This window comes from Myotis daubentonii, chromosome 1 (genome assembly GCF_963259705.1).
Source record: "Myotis daubentonii chromosome 1, mMyoDau2.1, whole genome shotgun sequence".
NCBI classification, from domain to species: Eukaryota; Metazoa; Chordata; class Mammalia; order Chiroptera; family Vespertilionidae; genus Myotis; species Myotis daubentonii.
In genome coordinates this window covers 218842218-218858636 of record NC_081840.1, presented here as the reverse complement: position 1 = coordinate 218858636, position 16419 = coordinate 218842218, and the positions used below count along the sequence as shown (strand labels likewise).

General features: G+C 44.9%; 1 protein-coding gene across 2 annotated transcripts in view; it reads right to left on the bottom strand.

The window, feature by feature from the left end:
* Positions 1-16419, bottom strand: part of SEL1L3 (SEL1L family member 3) — a 106532-nt gene that overhangs the window by 74996 nt on the left and 15117 nt on the right. The window contains exons 3-6 of one of the 2 annotated variants that reach the window (XM_059674064.1): positions 5997-6141; positions 3911-4032; positions 3362-3477; positions 678-736 (exon numbers count right to left, since the gene is read on the bottom strand). In XM_059674064.1, the coding sequence (XP_059530047.1) occupies positions 678-736; positions 3362-3477; positions 3911-4032; positions 5997-6141 (442 nt within the window). The remainder of the gene's footprint in view (positions 1-677; positions 737-3361; positions 3478-3910; positions 4033-5996; positions 6142-16419) is intronic. The other variant, XM_059674074.1, reaches the window with a different exon arrangement.

Genomic DNA, 16419 nt, shown 5'->3' with positions numbered 1-16419 from the left:
AGCATATTAGGCTTTTATTACATAGGATTATCAAACTATGATGAGGTATCCTGAGTTCCTAAAGAAGGTTGCCCCATGGTTCTGCCACTAACACATGTTATTATACAGGGATAAAGAAGCAAATTCAAAAAAATTATGAAATACAAGGCAAGGGACCCAATTCTCAGTTTCTATAACTCTTATAGAGAACAGTTCTATAAAGATGAAAAGTTACACCAATATCAATAGTTGCATACATTTCAAATTTAGATTATAAACATAAATATGAAGACTGTCTGCTTTTATGTCTTATACTAGGCCAACGTTACCAACCATTCTCAATAAGCAACATTAATATTTTGATTTATTTTTCAGAATCCTTCGTAGAAGATAATTTCAAAGAAAATGAATAATGCGAAGTGCCACGAAAGAAAGAATTTACAATGCGATCTGGAGAGAGAAGTAGTTTCTCCTGCTTAGGAAAAAAGGTTGTGGGGCCAAAGGGAGAGTTTGTGGGCAGTAAAAAGGAGAAAGAAAAGAAAGTACAAAGGCTAGCTGCAGGGCAGACTAGTCCATGCTTGGAAAGCTGAATAAGGAGGCGTGAGAATAACGAACTACGTTAGGGTTGAAGGCTCAGGCAGGAAGATTCCTTAACCCTCATTCAGCAACATTTGAATCACAAGAAAGATCACACTTACCTAATGGTCTGATTGTGGTAACTTTTCAGATCCTGTCCAATGCTGGTGGTGACAACTATCTGTGGTGGGAGAGATACACAAGAATCAGTTCTGCCTCAACACCCCACATCATAAATATAGTCCTGGGTAGAAATTACTCAAAATGGGATGCATAGCCTTTTGCCTGATCAGTTTCTGCAAAAATAAAATTAACAGTTTACTAGCCCTGTGTGTATTTTAAAGCTTAAGAAATTTAATTTCTCTAAATGACTTGATGTAGTAAAAAGACCTGCAAAGCAGTTTTTCCTGGTGGGTTTCAGAGATTTCCAAACTACAAGCCAAAGAGATAGCCGATGAGTATTTTGTGCTCACACTGATGTTTTTCTCTCTCCCTCTCCCTTCCTCTCTCTAAAAATCAATTTTAAAAGTCGTAAAAAAGGAAGGAAGGAAGGAAGGAAGGGAAGAAGGAAGAAAGGAAGGAAGGCAGGCAAGACGACAAGAAAATGCATAAAATACTACAAGGAGTTTTTGAAATTTTTATCGAATTCCATGAAAGCCTTGGGGGGTGGGGGTGGGGGACAAAATTGATGCTGACTGGCTTCACGCACTGCTGTTTCCCACCTTCTTTTCCCAAGTCATTTCAATGGTGACAGTGTTTGTGTCCCGGATGTTATTAGCTGTCATTAACTGTCATATATTCTTCTCGGTGTCTTGGATCCCAACACAAACCCCTGGAGTTAAGAAGCTCTTTCATCCTCCTGGCACTAGCCCAGAGCCAGCGTTTACCAAACACATGCTGGCCTAACTAGGTTCTCAAAGATGTGCCTACAACATGGTGTCTCTGAAAGACAAACGAGCCCATAAAAACCAACCCAATTCAGCCATCTACAAAATGAGGAAAATGACTCAAACCAGTGGTTTCTCTAAACCAACCATTCACTTTCATTCAATTTGTCCCTTTAGTCAAAGTGATGAATATGGCCATCCCACCACAGAGATGGATTTTGTGTAGGAAAACAATTAAGTATTGTTTCGGGACCTACATTTTTTAGGCAGAACTGATGGAATGGAAAGGAAACAGATAAAAAAGTCTACTAAAAAAAAAAATCTTTTTTCTTTCCATCCCATCTGGCCTGCCTAATTCTTCTCTCCTGCTTTATCCAAGCATGTGCTCTGCCATTGAATCCTTCTCTTTAATTAAAGAAGTACTTTGATTTACTCTTCTTCTGCTCTCAAAGCTTCCATGACACCCTGCTGCTTTGCAAGCAGAAACCCAAATTCCATGATAATCAAGATTCTCCACATGCTAGCCCTGAAGACAGTTTTTTCTACTATCAGTGTCCCGCAGTCTACAAATTTCTACTCTGGTCAAACTGGCTTCTCCGCTCGCCCCCAGCGATGTGCCAAGATGCTGCCGGCTCTCCTCTGCCTCTCATCCTGCCCGTCCGTAGGAACCTTCTCTGTGGAAGCTGCCCTGAGCATCCCAGCTTGAAGCGCTGTCTCTCGTCTCCGAATCAATGTGAGTCATTTGGCAATTAAGCTCACCTTATGACATTCCTTCACCCGCTTAATGTTCATCCCCAAAATAGTCTATAAGCTCCTTGAGCACAGTGTCTTGCATACAGCAGGTGCAAAATAAGATCTGTGATTTGCTCTATCATGATTTGATACCTAAGTGACACATAGTACTAAGCTGACCTCCTTAGGAGAAAAGCAGCAACCAAGCTATGCCATCAACATCATCATGTAAATGAGAAGCTAAAACACGGACCACAGCGATGTCACCTAACATCGTTAAAGAAATAAACTAGCATAAAAACAACCCTGGCCAACATCTCACAGGCTCTTCTCAGTAATGCAACAAGGACTGACCTGATTTCTTTTCTCTTCAGAAAAAGGAAATGAGATAAACCTAGCCACCGAGGGAGGTCTGCGTACCATCTAATAATACACGAGACAAACAAGAAGTCTCTTCCAGTTTTGTTGCCAGAAAATCACAAATCAATAAGAAAAGCCGCTGAGAAAATAAAGTCACCAGGAAAAAAAGGTAGCATACTGACATTGTGTAGATTGAAAAAGGGAATTGTCTTCAATTATAACAGCGGATTTGCCATAATCCATAATATCTGCTTTATGAGAGTTTGAAACAGTTTTGAACAGTGTTTTATAGTATGAAGTAGATAAACACCCTTCGTCCCACTGGGATTATCACTTAGGTTTGTTAATTATTATTTGTCTGTTTATGCCAAACATAAGCAATTGTTTCAACTGCCAAAAACAGTCAAACCATTTCTTGACTCCACTAACTAATAAATTTCCTGTAAAAAAAAAAAAAAAGCTGTAGAGCCAATGACACTATATAAACATGGCTGGTGCTGTGTTAACATTTATCTCCACAAAGCCTACCTCGCCAGGGGAAAAGCGCTGGATTCCTCGGATAATTGTGGCTATATAGCCGGCTATGTTATTTACTCGTTCACGGTATGGTTGAAAGAAGCACTTTAAAGAGCCAATTAAATGGGATAGGATTCTTATGATTTAAACTTCCATCCATAAAAGTTTGATTGAAAAAGTGTATAGTTGTAAGGAGTTTATCATTTGCCACAAATTTGCTATTAGAGATTGTCTTGCTTCCTGACTTTACAGCCATGCTTCACATTAAGTGATGATGCCGATAGGAGTCGCGGAGCAGCGTGCGTAGGTACCTGGCCTCCGTTGAACGAAATATCCAAGCGAAACCACTCCTTCAAAGGCAGGGTGAATTTCGTCTTTACCGCAAGGTCATCTCCTTTGACAAGATGCATTTGAATATGCAATAGGCCTAAAAGGAAAATTAAACCTCATGAAAATGACCAAAAAAAATTATATATATATATATATATGTGTGTGTGTGTGTGTGTGTGTGTGTGTGTGTGTGTGTGTGTGTATGAGTGAATGAAGTGGCTACCCCTTTTCAACAATTATCCTAAGAAGCTACCAGACTAGCTCACATTCCTTCTCCCTTTAAACAAAAACAAAACCAAAAAGAAAAAAGAAAAGAAAAAATTACATGCGTGCATTCCTTTGTAAAGAGACAGCTATTTTAAGCTTCCAGAAAAAAAAAAAAGTTTAATTTGAAGCCTGCATTTGAAAACCATCACTCTCACTAAATTGCCACGTTGACAGTATCTTCCTTATTCTAGACAGACATATATGCCAACAGACAGAGCATGAGAAAATGACGCTATCGTTTTAAGGTTCTATTTCATACTTACCCTCTTCGGTAAGAAATACAGAAGGCGTGCCGTACATCTCGTTGGAATCAACAAAGTACAGAATCCCGCAGAGACTGGCCTTGCAATAATGGAGTAAATAAAGCCACAATGAAACAGTAAACCTGTAAGAGTGAGGGGGAGGAAATTATGCAGATTGGTATCATCCACACACAGGTAATTATAGTTAACAATGACCAAGTAAATTGCTTTCTTTTTAATGAAGGGATAGATCTGCCTTCGTGTTCATCGGGGAGATCAGCTCGCGAAGCTTGGTTTTGGAGACAAAGGAGGGATAGTTATAGAAACTGTAAAAGACAGGAGTTAAGCATCATGGTACTCAACTAGCAGACATTCTACCTGCACCTAAGCCTCTGTTTCTGTGCCTCTATGAGAACCTCACATGCCTGCCATTTAAATTCTTGATTAAGGTTTCTAAAGCCAGACATAGAATGAGAATCTGGATTTTTAATAAGAGGTGATTTGATAAGAAGCTATTCTAATTTCGATGATTAAAAGAAAAACATAATTAGGGCTTTCTGAGCAATTTTGTCTCTTTTAAAGATAAAAGTGCAAGGTAGAAAGAGCACCATAATCTGCAAATGGCATCACTATATGCTAATTGGGACACATATATACTATTTTAAGGCATACATTAGGTTGAGTATCATAGTTCTGGCTGACCAATATGGGACAATTAATCTAATTATTTCATTTCTGAATTGGGGCTGTTTTAGTTGAACAAAAAAACTGTACATCTGTGATTTGTGGAGTGAGAATAAAATAACAGTCATCAACTTAACTAGGATAGATTTTAGCCAAGATATAGGACCCATCCATCACTCAGCAAATATTTGCTGAACACTTGCTTGATGTCACACACTGAGTGAGTGACCAGCAGCTCAGAGATGAGGCAGGGGAGCAACTGCATTTTGCACATAAAACAGCAATCAAGGTCAAAACAAAGGCACAGAGTTCTCTCCATCACCCCAGTAACGGAGTCACAGTGTGGGGGTAAAATGGCAGCGGCCTCAGGCCCTTTGGGGATATAGCCAAACAAGTCCTTTAGATTATTCTGGGCCTTATAATCTGGCCTCCAAATCAGTGGTAAGATATGCAGACAGACGGTGCCACACAGCTCCCTCCTGACCCACCCAGCTGAGCAAGCTCATGAAGATAAGTTATTACAAGGAAGCTTAGCAAGAACATATGCTCAGTAAAGTGACTCAAGATCTTTCTACAGCCAGCAGCCGGGGAAGAATTAAATCACTCTGCTAAATCCATCCAGTCTGAGGTGAACCAGGAACCATTTGCAGCATCTTTAATTCAGCAGAAGGGGAAAAAATATATCTGAGGTTTTGCTGAAATCAACGATGATCAGAAATGGTGCGATTTCCAGCAGTTCATCCAATCTTCCAAGACAAGAAAAGGCAGGACAAAGGCTGCAATCTGTGCTGGCTGTGGCTGGCTGCCCTCGAAACCCTGCAAACTCCTCAGGCCCCCACACCTTGCCCCCCACCACTTGTGTTTTCTGGGACCATGACATGGAAGGTCTAAGGCAAATTGAGGGTTGGTAAGTGCAGGAATAACTCAAGAATACTTTGAAGTTTTCCAGTCCACAAGCCCTGCCTAAGCCATGTAGATCTCAACATTTTTTCAAAGCATATGACAAAAGGATTTTCTTGTCTTCTTAAGGGATTCTGGTCCTCAGGTAAAAGGAGCATGGCCAGCCCTAACTGGTATGCTCAGTGGTTAGAGCACCGGCCCACACACCAAAGGGTCACGGGTTTGATTCCAGGTCGAGGGTAGGTGCTTGGGTTGCAGTTTCAATCTCCAGCCTAGGTTAAGGCTCAGGTGGGAGGCAACCAATTGATGTATCTCTCTCGCATCAGTCTCTCTCTCTCTCTCTCTCTCTCTCTCTCTCTCTCTCTCTCGCCCCCTCCCTTCTTTTTCTCTCTCCCTCTCCCTTCTTCTCTGAAATCAATAAGAATGTACTTTAAAAGATCAATGGAAAAATTTCCTTCGGTGAGGATTAACAATAACAAAAAGGGCACGGTCCCCCCAGCCCCCACCCTCTGCCCATTCTTACACTGGGTAATCTATCCGCTGGTGCCGGGTGGCCTCCAGCTCACGGTTCCGAAATCTCGGCAACTTCTTCACGATGCCTGTGTTCTCTCCACTGGAGGCATAGAGAAAGCCCAGGAGGGTGACCACATCTGCAAAAGACAAGACCGCTGCCTTTCAGTTATCTCCAGAAAAGCATTGCTTCCCAAATCACCTTCTTCCTGGACCCCTCTGCCTAGCTCCAGTCAAACACTGAAATGAAACAGTCTGCAAATCTTAGCAAACATTTCCCGAACTCAGACTATATACCAGGCACACCTGCTCAGCACTTACAGAGCTATCCCAGTTAGTTTTCATAGCAACCCCATAGAGTAGATTGTATTATTTCCCCCATTCTACAGGGAAGTCCGAGGCGTGGAGAGGTAAAATTACTTGCCTAAGGTCACACAGCTAATAACTGGTGGATCCACAATTCACGTTGCGAGCTCAGCTCTACGTGCTTAACCATTTTACATGCTGTCCTTCTAATGTTAAGAAAAGCATTTTGAATTTGTGTCATCATAGTAAGCTAACACTTCAGCAGCATACACTATGGTCCACAAGGCTATAAAATAATAATAACTTAATGTACAAAATATATAAATTCATTTAATCCTCATTATTGTCCCCAGTTTAGAGGTGAAGATATGGAGGAACAGCTGCCAAAATAATGACTTTTATTTCACACGTAGACTATGCCCAGGCAATATGCGAAGCACATTTCAGGGGAAAATCTCATTAAATTTCACAGCAATCTATGAGATGGGGTCTATTATTATTCCCATTTAATAGATGCTGAGTCTTAGAGAAGGTTATATAATAAGAGGTGGTGCTGGAATTCAAACTCAAGCAGTTTGGGTTCAGAATCCATGCTCTTAAAATTGCAGAGTTATTCTTTTTCTTCTGTGCAGACTTTCCTAATATACTCAACACAATACCCTATGCAAAAATTACTAACCATACCCCTCAAAACCAAATAGAGAGCCGTCCACTTCATTTTGCAAATGTGGGAGAACTCTGTGGCTCTAGAAAAGAGGGTGTCCATAACAAATCTTAAGGGGAGAACTGAGTTACTTCATCTATATTTAACACCTATTGCTTTAAACAAAGCTTATGTCAAGTTCTTATTTCCTATACCTCTCTCCCCGGAAAGAAGAATGAATTCACTAAACTCAACCTATTAATAAAGATCACTTTTCTCTTGCTTTAAAGTACTCCTCGGTTTAAATGTCCATGATTAAAATGGTGGAAATATTCTGTTTCCTTGGGTTTCTTGGAGAGGGAAGGTTTGATTTCTGTACAAGTTACCAAAAGCCAATATGGCACAAATTATGGGAGCCTCAATCTGGGATGATGAACACCTCAGCTCTCATTTCTCTATAAAAAAAAATGCATTTTATCATAGAAAGAGGTACCTCTGGATCATTAATACTTGGAAATCATAGGAGTAAAGTTTTCATAATCTTGGACTTCTGTGTACATATCTAATAGAATTAAGTAAGCCAAATTCCCCCAGTGCCCACAAATCTACCTGTTTTGTTATGTAGAGATGCATTTGGAAACCCAAAAGGGTGGCGTTATCACTTCCAACAGAAACACTTCAAACTTTTTTCTTTACAATTTGAGCTCAAGTTAGGCACATTGGTTTTGCTGGTCGGTAATGGGGATGGACAGGGGGGATTAGAAATAAAAATACTGCAAGTGTGTCTTTGGAATCTGGGAGGGGGAAAAATCACCAAGAGGCTGATATCAGCCCAACCCTGGTTTGGCTTCCACGGTGTTGATTAGGACAGAAGAGACCAGATGGCCATGTCAGGCCCCCCTCCCCCAGGCCCTCTGCTAGCGATTGCTGCTGAGTTATCCAGTGGGTATTAGCAGCAGTTATCAAAATGAGCAGGATTTGATTCTGCCCGACCTGACTCCAGTAAAGGGCGGTTTTATAAAGGAGGTCTCCAAAGGGAAAGGAATGAAAAGTGAATGTTGACGAGCCTGCCCTTAGCTCAGGATCAAAGTAAAGCAGGTTGAGCAGGGGAACTTGCAGCAAAGACAGGGTGGAAGGAAAACCTAAGACCCAAAGATCTAAAATCATTTTACAAGAACACACACCTTCTGTAGCCAACAAGGCCAATGTGAGGGTGGTTTTCTTATAAAATCTATAGCTTCAATCATAGTTTATGATTTGGAGTTTTTATTGCAATTTCCCCTCAGTAGTATTATGTTTTTACATTCCATCAGAAATAATGAATGAGAATGAAGTTTTGTGGCAGGAAAGGACTTCCAAATTCATCAAGCCTAGGAGAACACCCAGGATTCTTTTCTAGTTGTTGCCTGTGGCTGCTTGGGGTGCTGCAACTGGTTAGTGGTGGCTCTCCTAGGCACCAGAATGGGGAGTAACAACCCATGTAAATCACCAAGAAAGGATTCACAGCTGGGAAAACTGAGCTCCAAAGACGTGAAGTGGCTTGTCCAACCTCCTCTAGAATGTAAGCTCCAAGAGGGCAGGGATACTACATCATTCATTGTTCCGTTCCCAAAGCCCAGAACAGTGCCCAACACTTGACAGAAGCTCCGGAAATATTTAGCGAGTTGAGCGAATGAATAAACTAACAAATGACTATCACTGTGGCCAAGTCAGGATTTGAACCTCTCTTTGGCCTAACACTTTCCACAATGCTAGAATGTGGCCCATGCTGCCTAAGCCAAATAATAGTCTCTCTTCTTTCAGGTCCTTCCCCCAAATCCATTTCACTGGCTTTTCTGGAATGAGGAAGTTGGGTAGGAAAAGGCCATCATTACGACATAAACACAAAATGCCAGGGAAAAAGTTCAGGTTTGGAACTCGCCTCCTTGACTGTTTTGTTTTATTTTTTTAAAATATTTTTATTGATTTCAGAGAGGAAGGGAGAGGGAGAGAGAGATAGAAACATCAATGATGAGAAAGAATCATTGATCAGCTGCCTCCTATATGTCTGTCCCCTACTGGGGATTGAGCCCGCAAGCTGGGCATGTGTTCTGACCAAGAATAGAACTGTCACCTCCTACTTTATAGGTTAACGTTCAACCACTGAACCACACCTGCCTGGCTGTTTTGTTTTATTTCCTCTAATTTTAGAGCAAGAAAAGGCATTAGGTATCATGTGGTGCAAACTCCTTCATTTGAAGACAAGGAAAGTGTGAAGTCTTGTTGAAAGCTGTATAGCTAATAAGGGACCCAGGTATGACACAAACCTGGTCTCCCACTACAGACCAATGGGCTCATTCTTAAACCACATCACATGTCACAAGGCCTCCCTGAGAACTAGGGCTGATGTCCAGCAGGCATGCCCCTGTGAGGTCACACTAGTTGTTAAATACAGATATATGTCCAAGGCCCCACCACCAGCCACCCACCCTGGCCTCTCCTTCAGGGTGGAGCCTGGCTCAGCAGGGCTCCAGCAACGTCCTGTTTCAGCACTAGGGCTAGCGCCCGGGGGCTGACTGAGCCCCGCCCTCCACCTCTTCCTGGTGATTAAGTATTTTGATTATCACCCTTGGGTGGGGTGGCTGGGACATCAAGTAGCCCATTGTCCGGTTCAGCTGAGTGACCAGAGCCCTGACAAAGGCACCTGCTCTGGGGAAGGTCCGTTTCCACGAAACAAAGCCCTACTCTGGGTGTGCATCAAACATGTCACAATAATGTGGCTGAGATCCTTTGCGCAGAAGTTAAGAGTCTTGTTGCAAGGAATAACTATGACTATAAATCTGTAAACAGAACCTGGAGGACAACAAGCTAAGATTTTTCAACCTGGAGAAGGAAAGCTAAAGCGCAGGTAACTCAATAACGCTTTCCAGACACGGGGCATTAAAAAGACAGTGGTGAGCGGGGATTTTATTTTCCTTAAAACCGAAGACTGAGAACAAACACCCTACTCTCCAGCAAGTGCGATTTCAGTCAGAACTTTCCCCCAAAAGTGCTAGGCAGGGAAGTGAGTGACTAAGGACATCTGTGAAATGTTCAATACAAGGAGTCTTAAGAATAAAATAAATTCCACTCCTAGTCATTTTTCCTCCAAACATACACATGTGTGCAAAAAGATACATGTACAAGGATGTTTGGCGAAACCTTGCTGTTAATAGTAAAAGAGTATAAATGACCTGCATGACCATCAGCAGGAGACAAGTTAAATGAAGGACCTTCGGGCAATGCAATGCTAAGCAGTTATTGAAAAGAATGAGGCTGTGCAGCACGTGCTGATACAGAGAAATCTCAGCTGCACTGTGAGTGAGCGCGGGGCAGCGTTTATCGTGTCCTCCCTCCTGTGTACGAAGAGAAGGGGCCATCCACGTAACGTTCACAGGTGCAGAGAACATTTCTGGGAGGGGACACAAGAAATGAGTGCTGCTGAGTTTGCCTCTAGGCACGGGGCCAGAAGAGTGTGGCGTGGGGGGTGTGGGGAGTGGGAGCCTGCCCTTCCCCCGAACCCTTTCACACCATCTGAACTTTTTTAAACGGGGTGCATGCGTTACTGTTTTGGCTAAAAGAGAAGAGGGCCATATTCTCTGAGCATTTCTGTTTGGCAGGGAGAAGGGACTGGGCCTTCACGGACGTTCTGTCCACTTCAAAAAGACAAAGTCCAGGGGGCGGGGGGAGGAAAACAGGATGATACACATCGGTGAAAATTCAACTTAAAACAAAGGGTATTCCTGCCGGTTTGGAACCTGGGCTAGGGCTGCATGGGCGTACTTCCGTAAAAGACTGAAATAGCAAAGCAGGAGCATTGGGAAGTAGGGCTCTAGTTAAACACACACCTGAGCCTGGGCTCCCCCCGCCCCCATAAAGAGAGGACGAGAATAATACTCGTTCCCACGGGAATATTTTGAGGATTAAATGAGGCAATGTGCATGGAAAAGGTGTTTGGAGAATCATAAAGGGCCATGCAGATACAAGGCATTAATTAGTGTTCTTGCAGGGAAATTCAGACAACTGTGATTAACTGGGGGGGAAAAAAACACAAAGGAACTAAGTCTTTCTTTTTCTTCTTCTAAAAGTGCCCAATACATAGTTCTTGTAATTACAGACAGTATCATCATGTCATTGACTTGAATAATCCTGCTGCATAAACTGATATTTCACAGAGACAGGCAGAGTCTGGCTCCAATATTTGACTTAATCTTCTATTGGTTTGTTATAATGGAATTTTGTTCTAAGAAACCATTCTTCCAATCCAACAGATCTGAAGATGAGAATACATTTTAAGTGGAAGGAAAGAAGAGTGGGAAAGAAGGAAACTGCCGTGCTCCCCAGTTTTTGAACTAAGAGGAAAGATTAGAAAAATGTTCATACAGGCAAACATGAGGACAGAAATTTCTTTTTTGTTTTTTTGTTTTTTTGTTTTTTAATCTTCACCCGAGGATATTTTTTCCCCACTTATTTTTAGAGAGAGTGGAAGGGAGAGGGAGAAGTAGAGAGAAACACTAATGTGAGACACATCGATTGGTTGCCTCCTGCATGCCCCCAACCATGGCCAGGAGCCTGCAACTGAGTTACATGCCCTTGACCAGAATCAAACCCGGGACCCTTGAGTCCACAGGCTGATGCTCTATCCACTGAGCCAAACCGGCTAGGGCAGGGCAGAATGTTTAGCACACCTTGGCATGGCTCCAACCTGCCTTTCTAGTCTTATTTCCTGAACTGCTCATCTCCACCTGAGATTCTAGCTGAACAAACACACAGCTGGAGTGCTGCTCCTCCACATTTTCACCTTGTGGTGGACTTTGGTGCTCCATCCACATGGCACTCTCTCTCACTAGGCACAGACTCAGTCTCAGAATCCTTCGCAACACAGCAATGGAGGTAGCCACACCCAACCACTCTGGGTCAGCATGCAAGACGAAACCTATTGGCTATCCCTCAGATCAAGGGATGCAGACTCACCGACACACCCCCATCAGCCTGCACTCCCTCCTCTGTGCCTGTCCCTTCTGCCTGGATGCCCTTCCCTCCGTTCCTTTTCTGGTTATGAAAACTCAACTCAACCTTCCAGTCTCTGTTCAAATGTCATCTCCTCTGTGAAGAAGTCTAGCAAAGCACCTAACACTAAAGGCTGCTCGGTAACATTTTTCAATGAATGAATGACTTTAATGAAGAGCTCCGTAGCATCACCCAGTAGTGACTAATGGTTAAGTGTAGCATTTGGGAACCCAACTACTTGGGTTCAAATCCCAGCTCCATCGTGAATAGCTGTGTGACCTTAGACAAATTACTCTATCTCTCTGAGTCCGTTTCCTGCTCTGTAAATATGACATCTCAGAGCACTGGGCAGATCTAAATTAGATACCCACTGAAAGCCTTTCACACAGCACCTGGCAGTAATGGGAAGTAGCTATTCTATTGGTAGCTGTATGTACCTCCTGCATAATCACCTAAAAAGAGGGAAAGATGGTGTCTACATTTTTGAGTGCCCAGATTTAGTAAAGAAATTGGTACATAGCAGGTACTCAATCAACCTTTGTCTAAATTGAACATGACACACATCATATGGGGAGGTGGAACAACAGAGGGCTAGGGGAGGCCACAGGGTGGAGAGTTCATTTCTGATTGTGGGGATCCGAAAGAAAAGAAAAATGCTTCGAGGTGGGGTGGGGGAAGGGTTGAAATTCAAGCTGCCTACTGAAATGTGGGCATAATTTTGCCAGGAAGACATGGAAGGTGGCAATGGGGGGAGATGTTGGTGGGGAGTGGGAGTCGGGGGTGGCAGCTATCCAGGTAAAAGGACCTGCTTTAGCCAAGGCATAGGGGTGCAGAATCAAACTAATCAGACTCAGTACAAGGGCAGGCGCACAGGGTGCAGGCGAGCTCACGTGTGGCTGCAAAGGAGGATTGCTGGCCCGAAGGCTGCAGCCTTAACCAGCACAGTCCACAGGGGCCCCACCTGGGAAACTGCAGTGAGAGTGTGTGCATGGAGCCCAGGGAAGGCGCGCAGCCACCGCCTACCCCCACACGCTCCCTAATGTGGGAACACGGAAGAGTGAGGATGCTGTCACAGTGTGACGGTCACACATAAGCATAAGAGAAAGGTCCTTGCCCCTTGGCGAAGAGCATTCATTACTCAGTCTCATCACTCAAGCGACAAATAGTCACTGTGCACCTGACACCCACAGGCGCTGTGCCACTGGAACAAAACAATCCAGGGCCCTGGCCTTGCGGAACTTGCGTTTCTGGGATGAAGGCACGCAACCAACAAAAAGCAACAGCAGGTAGTCATACAATGTTCAGTGGCAATAAGGCGATGAAGGAAAAGAAAGGTGATAACAGCGGGGTGGGGTGGCAGGGGCGGGGCCGCTGTCTTAGATAAGGTGGGCAGGGAAGTCATGTCTGATGAGATGCCATCTGTGCAGAGGTATGATGAGGTAAGAGAGGTGGGGAAGGAGCATCTTAGGAGGAGGGAGCAGTAATGCAAATGCCCCAAAGTGGGAAAGAACTTGGTACATTCGTGGAGAAGCAAACAGGCTCCCGGGGCTAGAACAGGTGGGCACGAGAAGCATGGCAGGAGATGGGGCGGGAAGGGGACAGGAACAGATTCCACCGGCCACGGTAAGCGACACGGGCTGACCTTTGGTGACTGGCATAGCAGCAACTGCCCGCGGGAGGTGGTGGAACCTGCTGGCACTGGCTGCTATGTGGGGGAGGAGGCAAAGCTGGGAGGCCAGACCTGCAGGCCGTGGCCACAGTCCAGACAGAGACCGAGGCGGTTTAGACCACATGACAGCAATGCAGGTGGTGAGAGGAAACTGAATATGCCATAAAGTCTGAAGACAGAGGGAACAGGCCTGGCTGGCCTCTCACAGTAGGACGTGATAGGAAGAGAAGTCTGATGGGCCTACAGCTACCCGCCTGGGTGGTGGATTTCTCTCTCTGGGTGAGTTCACGCATGAATCAGGCACACATGTGATGGGTGAGGGACCACAGCTAAGGCCTGGTCCCCTCCCTTAAGGAAGTGGACAGTAGTATGCAGAGCCACAGGCGTGGTGTACCTGGCCACCTATGGCCCATGCGCCTGGAATGTAGCAGGAACAGGTGCACCAGCATGCAGGTGGCCGAGCCCGGGCACGCAGGTGTCCTGAGAGGCTGCCCACTTCTGACCCAGGGTAAGTTTTCGCAGCAGGGCTGGACAAAGGTCTGCTGCATCTCTACCGAAAATCAGACCCCCGGCCTGGCCTGGGACGGGTCCTGGCAAAGGAGATCAGCTGCAGAGGAGTGTGCGTGGGCACAGCCTCGCCTTGGCCATTGGTGCACGGTCACTCCAGCCTTACCCACGGCACCACTGCACACAGGGACTGTGGCTCGCTCTCTTTATAAAGGAAAAAGAAAATGAAAGCATAAAGGAGATACTTCAGTCCAGAGGCAGCGCCCTCATATAGGATACCAGGCACTTGACACAGAAACCATTCCCCACACCTGCCACCAGTGCCGGCTACAGGCAGGGACCCGACGTGAAAGGTGCCACGCGGCTCCCCAATGCCATCTTGTTGTTCGGACGTGACTCACGTTCCTCAGGAGTCCCTGCAAAGAACAAGCCAGAGGCCTGGCACCTGGCCTCTGCACAGCCAAGCCAGAGGCCTGACCTCTGGCCCCCACACAGCTGAGGTTGAGAACAGAGGTCATGGGCACTTTCCACAGGGCTGCTCTTTTGATTCTCTTAAAGGTGGGGAGGGAGAGGAAACGTTCCCCATTCATGGTGAACAAATCACAGCCGTGTAAGCAGAGCTGGTGTGCACGAGCCCCCTCCCCCCCATTTTCAGTGGCTCTGACTCTTAGAAACGGTTTTGCTCTGTTATGCTTGCATTAGATCGGTTCTCGCCCCCACAAGTCATGGTCCGAAGAAATGGGGAGAAAAACCTGAGCCCTGTGAATGTGGGAAGGGCCAAGAAAAACATTATAAGGCTATGATCAGGTGCCCCAAGAACTCAGCCAGGCTGTAAATAACTTCATTTGAAAACTTCCAGCTTGCAATCCAGTCATTCTTTAATGAGAAATATGTGATCTGGCCAAACACGCAATGGAATCATTAAGCCATTAAATCTTGACAAAATCGAAGGCAAAGCAAAACTGTGGCTGTGTGTGCCCCCTGCCTCCTTCTCCTTAACAAACCAGGTCCCCCTGCAGAAGGCCACCCAGACGAACGCTGGGACGGGCTTCTGACTGGGAGAGGGATGTGCACCGATCATCAAAATGCATGCCGTTCCGCGATCTCAACAATAATTACCCACCCCACACTCGACGCGCACACACGCAGGAAAGGGATTCGCCTTCTGCTTCCAGGCATCTCATACTTAAAGCACCACACACACACGGGATAAGCCAGACACAGAACACGGAGATTAAAACAAAACGTAGGATAAAATTGTACAGAACTCTGCACACACACAAAAGTGCTCAAAGAAAGAGGTGGAGTCTGGCCCAGCCAACATGGCTCAATGGTTGAGCATTGACCTATGAACCAGGAGGTCACAGTTTGATTCCTGGTCAGGACACATTCCCAGGTTTCGGGCTCGATCCCCAGTTGGGGGAGTGCAGGAGGCAGCCGATCAATGATTCTCTCTCATCATTGATGTTACTATCTCTCTCTCCCTCTCTCTTCCTCTCTGAAATAAATCAAATATAGATAGATAGGTAGATAGATAGATAGATAGATAGATAGATAGATAGATAGATAGATAGATAGATAGACTGAATAAAGCCCTGTAGTTAAGAGTTTTAGCTCCATGTCAGTTTCCCCTTCCCTGGTTTCCATACCATGCTCTCACTATGGATGACATCACCATTAGGGGCAGCTGGAGGGTGGGAGAAGGATACATAGAATTGTTACCATTTTTGCAACTTCCTATGAATCTGTAATTATCTCAAAATAGTATTTTCTTAATGCCAAAAGTGTTGGTTCTATGGAAAGTGGCCTCTGACAGGCTATTCTATATAGTTGCGCAGGCCTTGAAGTTTTCATTATATGTGGGGCTATGTGAGGGTAGCCCCAGGAAATGCTGTTTCCCCGTGTCCTTAAGCCACCTTGCCCCTCACCAGTCCTCTAGAAGATCAGGAGGTGTCAGGCCCTTCCTGTGGAAGGGTCTGCGGTCACAGGCTCATGGATTTCCTCCACCCACCAACCCTGCCTGGGTCTGGCCACAGTAATTCTAGATCAAAGTTCCCTCAGCTCCAGCCCTGGTCCAGAGGTTCTCACACCTTGGAGTCCTATCAGAACAGTCATGAGAATGTGTAAATGCTGATTCCAGGGCCCTGCTCCCACAGAGTCTGACTGAGTCTGTATGGATGGGAGCTGGGAATTTGCATTTGCAGCTAGAGTCCTGACTGGTTTATTCTATTACAGTGTGTCTTAGAGCCACACTTTGGGAAACGCTACTAGACCTGGGTGGTT